Source organism: Mya arenaria, chromosome 8, assembly GCF_026914265.1.
Source record: "Mya arenaria isolate MELC-2E11 chromosome 8, ASM2691426v1".
Lineage (NCBI taxonomy): Eukaryota > Metazoa > Mollusca > Bivalvia > Myida > Myidae > Mya > Mya arenaria.
This window is the reverse complement of record NC_069129.1, coordinates 43874620-43880797: the sequence shown is the minus strand read 5'-3', so window position 1 is coordinate 43880797 and position 6178 is coordinate 43874620. Positions and strand designations below refer to the sequence as shown.

Genomic DNA, 6178 nt, shown 5'->3' with positions numbered 1-6178 from the left:
TATTATTTCGCTGTTTTTATTATGAAATCATTTGCAAAGAAACACCCATAAATATAATACTGATCAATGTATATATATGTATATGTATATATATTATGCATGTTATGAACAAACAGAAATAAATAATTGCACTGTAAACTAGATCCGAGGTATTGTACAATATATGAGAAATCAATTGATGTAAAGCAGCGATATATATCCGCCCATTACCTCCCCTTTTGAACACAGCACGCGTGCACTGTACTGCGTGGACGCTGCCAACTGTCGGGGAATTTAGTTTGATTGTAAGTCGTATCAACATAAATCCTTGTTCCTTATGTGAAATTAGATTGGTAAGGCCACTTTAAGTGCATATGTATATCGTACAACGAGGTCATTGTAAACTGAATTTGTGCGTGTGCGAAATTTGTTTCATCAAGAGGGCTTACTCTGCTTCGGCTTCCCCTATTCATCCAGTTAGAAGGATTTATCCTGTTCTAATTCAAAACTGTACTGGTATGGTACAACCCGGGGGTAAACCGGTTGGATAATTCACGGACGTAGTGGGCACAGGTTGTTTGTCATTTGACGTGGTATCCATCGGCTCTAATGACTCGTAAGTAGGCGGTGGTTGTGCGTGGATACTTTCAGTTTTAACTGACTGTAGTGGTGCAGCCTGAATTACTCGACCTCCTGAGCCAATAGGTTTCCTCGATTTGCAGCAATGTACAAGAAACAACACCAATATTACAATTGTGACAATTACTCCGATAACACCTAGAACGATCCCAGCAACCCGTACTCCAGATAGCCCGCCTCCGCCATAGTTGGAATAATACCTGTTGCGAGAAAGTTCACAGACGTTTTAATTGAATGTGCAAAGAGTTTGAATGTATCTGGTTAAACGGCGGAAAGAAATGAGAGAAATAATTTCAATAGACATGTATTGTGGATATGTATTTTTACCAATCTACTTTATAGAAATACTTCAGCCTATTGCATTTAGTAAACAGTGTAAACATGAGCACGCTTGTCCTGTTTGTGCTGTAGTTTGCGCACTAGCTGGTCACCAAGGCATCCCGAGCTTGATACCCGGCCTTGGCGTTTGTAAGTTTGGTTGGGGATCACCAAGACGGACAATAGTTTAAGCCCGAAATTATAAATATTCTGGTTTTCCAAAGCTAATCCTCCGGTACAAACAAAATTATACCGCTTAAATATACACACGTTACGTCGGAAACAAAAGAGCCATATGTCTGTAACATGAATTTCAAAAACTCGAAATTCACCTTTTATTTGTACCGGCACGGGAACCCAGTTATGTGAATTACGGGCTGTATCTATTGGGGTTTCATCCGAGCAATTGAAGATCATACCGTCGCGAAATTTTGTGCGAACAAATGTTTTAAGTATAACGTTATAAAAAAATGTTTCAAATTCGTATTTGAAGAAATAAGTATAAACAAAGACTAATTTGGAAATTTACATACCCTCCGCTGCCGCCGCGACGGTAACTCCCAGACCTGCCGCTGCTCCGGCCGCCTCCCCCACCACGACCTCCTCTACACTCAATCTCCACACCTAGGAAGGGAAGTTTAAGTCAGCTTTATTTGAAAACTATATAAGAATTATACTTTTAATATAATCAGTGAGTTCATGTTTTCAACAGATTTGTTCGTCTTATTCATTTTTTTTCAAAGGTTTGTATTTTAAGAATGTTGTTATATATTTAAAACCGTAATAGTACATATAAGTTTCGTTTTATGTTCATACCTTGTAAGAGCGTAACAACCAAACCAAGTAGAATAAAGTATTTCATTACTTAATCGCACCTCAAAAATGTACAATGTTCGACTCTAAACTATTTATGATTAACTGTACATTCAACTTACCTTGTTTATATATTCATATTTTGAACTATATGTATTACGAAATACATGACAGCTACTATATTTAAACATATAACACCCCCGTGACATTTCACAAGTTTATCTGTACTGTACGTAAACATTTATTGTAAACCTAATCCTTAAACGGGCGCATATCATGGTTTGTGTATTGAAGCGAATGATATAAGTTTATGAAACTCGTATATGTTAAAACAAAGTAAGCTTTATTTGTTATATTTTAAACATGCTAAGCTAGATAAAAATGTTAATGCCCAATTGTAAAAAATAGCGGCGTTGTCACGTAAAACCCTGACGACAGGTGAGATGCTAAAACAAGAAAATGAAATCAAGTTTATTAAGTGGCCTTTTATACAACAAAAATACAAACAAAAAGTTGATGCAAAGCAAAACCACCTGCAATCCCAAACATTAAACATGGATGAGATGGCTAAGAAACATTTCACGCCGATCATGCAAGACTGGGCAACTATATTTTCTACATATTCGACACTTGGGCAACTTGACTGGCAAACCAAAACCGCCAGCCGCAATGCGTGGACACTTTACAATGGACTACTTGGCTGGCAGAGTCAGCACTCGCCATGCGTGTTATGACTAAACACAATTGGACTCATAACAGGTACGGCCAACGTTAACATATTTAAAACATTGAGTACATTCATTTAAAAACATGTATATGTACAAGCAGTAACACAATAAGTTAGTTAAGGAAACTATATTACGAAATGTACCTCGGCCCGAAGCCCCTCCGTCCGTGAGAATAAAATAATGTTAGCCGTACATCCCCGGCAGAATCCAGCAAGAATACGTAGCTTTATGACAAAAGAAACGAGTAATGAACAAAATAATGTTTTTGATTCTGAATATTTGTCTTCAGTTCACAAGACAGTCACGGGGGAACATGAGCACAGTCATTTCAATGGAATGAACTCCAGGTATGTTTTCGTGTGATCTATAAATAAATCAGTGACATATAAACTAAAAAGTTCTCTTTTTGTCTTTACATTTATGAAAGGGGTCACATCTAACAACGATATATCATATACTAGCTATGAATTACTGCAGCTTAGCAACGTCAGAAAATCTCGAAAGGCCTAAATAGCTGAAAGTTAATCAACTCTGCCATTTAAAAAATGTCGACTGATTGAGAACATGAGTTATACACAAATGTTCAGGCTTTCCGTTTGCTAAAAAGGTGGATTTCGATCATGCACGACAGACTCAAAAATACACATTTTCTCATCGTTCGGTTGTTTTTTTGCCGCCAAGGAAGACGTATAAATAATGGACCAAAGGTTATATTATTTTTATAGAAAATTTATCAAAAGATAAGTACTAAAGTATTCAAATGTCGCACAGTTTAAAGATGCATCAAACGGTAGGGTTTTGTCAAAATAGTACGAAAACTCTTAACCCAATGGCCTGCAACGTGTTTATTTTTATTGTACGTGCACTTTTTATCGAAAAATAACAAAATTATTTCTTAGCCATACGCCTCCATTTTTATAAGTTATCTAGGAATAATAAACATGTTGCTTTTTTATGGTAACATTTAACTATAGAAATTCGTTCCTGCTAAAATGATTATCGTTTCCATCCGTGAGATTATCACGGCACGTAGGGGAGATTATGAAATAATTGCCCGACGCAGACGAGCACGTGCATCCCTTACGTCATTTTCACGATCATACAAATGGCCGACTGATAGGCAAAATGAACAGAAGCAAAGCTTTATACGGGATTTAAATGGAACTTTCTGTGAAAGGAAAGTGAAAATAGCCGAAAGGGTAATACACCATTACTTATAAAGTTGACAATTACCACATGTCCATTTTTTCATCACTCTTGTGTAATGAAAGCTCCAACACCAGCCCAAAAAGCAGTGAGTTTATCATAAATCCTCACGACACATGGCATAAAATGTTATACTGTAACCCTGCAGATCATCGTGCGAAATCTTTAAGAAGAAAATGCTGTGAAATCAAATATATCTGCTGTGCGGCAGAGGGCATCCAACATACCACAAAATTACTCAAACTTGTTTTCTTAAGTATTAACAGTCTTAATAATCGTTTATGGTAAATATGAATAAAATATTCATTATAATTGATTTTTTTTCATGTTTCTCTTTCTTTCTCTAAAAAGGACACTCGATATTGTTTGATTTCAAATTATGACAATTAAGCTAGCAAACTGCTTGTGTCTGTCCAAATCACAAACCATGACAAAAACAACAAATAAACTATACGGACAAGCACATACCAAGACGTACACTTAAAGACATGTATAAATCATAAGCTCCGCTGGCCTTCAGTCGGTTTAGCAACACCAAACACTCTCATAAGTGTATGTTATTCATAACCTTCTATTCTGCACATGAAATATTCATAATATTCATACAATAGTCGCTTACAAGTTTTTAAGGCTGTAAATAAATAATAAGTATGAAACACCTAATTCATATTGCATAAGCATGTCTGGACTGGAATTCATTTCAAATACTGTAGTTAGTAATTCTGCTGTTTTTTTCCCCGTATTTGTATTCCCCTTAACACTTCAGATTCAGAGATCTATCCTGTCAAGTTGTTGTTGATTTTTTAAAGCAAAGCGGATAAATACAAATAAAAAAATAATAATGCAAATGAATAAAAAATCAAGTTCGATCATTTAGACTTATTGCCATACTCAGTATCCCTTTCTTCAAACCTGCAATGCATAACAGCGAGTACATTCAATGAACTCAACGAACTCGGAACCCACTGTCTTCGAAACCGAAATGCATTACATGCAGTCTATACAGAATTGCAACAAGTCCTTTCGGTGTACTCGGAATACTTAGGACCCTCTGTCTATAAACCTGCAATACATTACAGACGGTTCATTTAGTGCACTCGGAGTACTTAGAAACCTCTGTCTATAAACCTCCAATACATTACAAACGGTTTATTCAGTGTACTCGGAGTATTTAGGACCCTCTGTCTAAAAACCTGCAATACATTACAATCGTCCAATCTCAGTAGTCGGCGTACATAGGACCCGCTGTCTATAAACCTGCAATCATAAAAGTCGGTCCTTTCAGTGTACATGGCATTCTCAGGCTACTCTGTCTACAAACTTGCAGGTCATTACATGTGGTCAATTTTAGTGTACATGGCGCACACAGCACCGGTTTACTATAATCATGCCCTCAAATGTATCCATTCAGTGTAGTAGGCATACCTAGTGTACTCCAAACTTTCTGTGTTTACACTTTCGTGGTACTATATTTGGACTATGAAGTGAATTTGAACCTGTCTGAACTATGTCATCGAAATATTGTCGTCTGTTATAGCTTTGTAGGGATTGCATGTGAAGTACGGATGGGGCAATATCATTTACTCTGATTTCTTCAGATATCTCTTTGCAAAATAATACGTTTCATTTCTTAATGTTACGCATGTAATGTTCATGAAGTGTATTATGCTCTTTTTAAAAATAGAGATTAGGAAGTAATCAAATACAGGTTTAAATCAAAGTGATATTTTCATTGCCTTTGCTTACTGTTCCAAGAAATAAATATGCAAATGTACTTTTAACGTTTTTGTAAATGCAATCACTAATTACATCAACTGTTGTTTTTTGCGTTTGTTTTGTCTAATTATCTTGTTTTGGCATTCAAAACACATGCTTAGTTATTTATTGGCAACTAGGCTTTTCCCTGTACTTTGATACTGGTCTTGTCCCTGTACTTCAATAATGGCCTGTCAGTGTACTTGGCTTGTCCCTGTATTTTATTACTGAGCCTGTTCCTAAACTTCGATACTAGGTCTGTTTTTGTAATTCAATATGGGGATTGTCCCTGTATTTCCCTGTACATATTGGACTTTGTACCTGTACTTTGATTCGCGTTATTTCAAATGGATCATACAAGATTTCTTTTTGGTGTTCATTTGTAGACGTTTATGTTTTAACTTATTATTTAACCTAATTTGAACTACTAAGTACATACTTTTTTATTATTTTGAGATTGCTATATCGCACCGCCTTTATTTTATATTACTCACTCTCTTTTTCGTTGTGTTTAAACTGCAAATATTTTGCAAATGCATTTTATATAATTAAATGTTACCGGTAAAAAAGTAACAATGAAAATGTGAATTTCACAATATATTCAATAATTAATGCACATTCCCTCATTGCCTCAATAGACGTTTATATTTAATTTAGTATGGCTATTTAAAATATCAAGGTCATGTCAGAACAGGTTGTTAAGAAATTTATCAGTTTAAACCCGGAAGATGAAAACGGAA

At 35.7% G+C, this 6178-nt stretch overlaps 1 protein-coding gene across 1 annotated transcript; it reads right to left on the bottom strand.

Annotated features, from left to right (window-relative positions):
- LOC128243883 (uncharacterized) lies at window positions 1-1854 on the bottom strand. The gene is made up of 3 exons (XM_052961868.1): window positions 1753-1854; window positions 1470-1560; window positions 1-818 (listed from the first exon to the last, which is right to left on the bottom strand). The coding sequence occupies exons 1-3, from the start codon at window positions 1796-1798 to the stop codon at window positions 482-484; spliced, it is 474 nt and encodes a 157-aa protein (XP_052817828.1). The 5' UTR covers window positions 1799-1854; the 3' UTR covers window positions 1-481.
- Between the last annotated feature and the right edge of the window lie 4324 nt (window positions 1855-6178).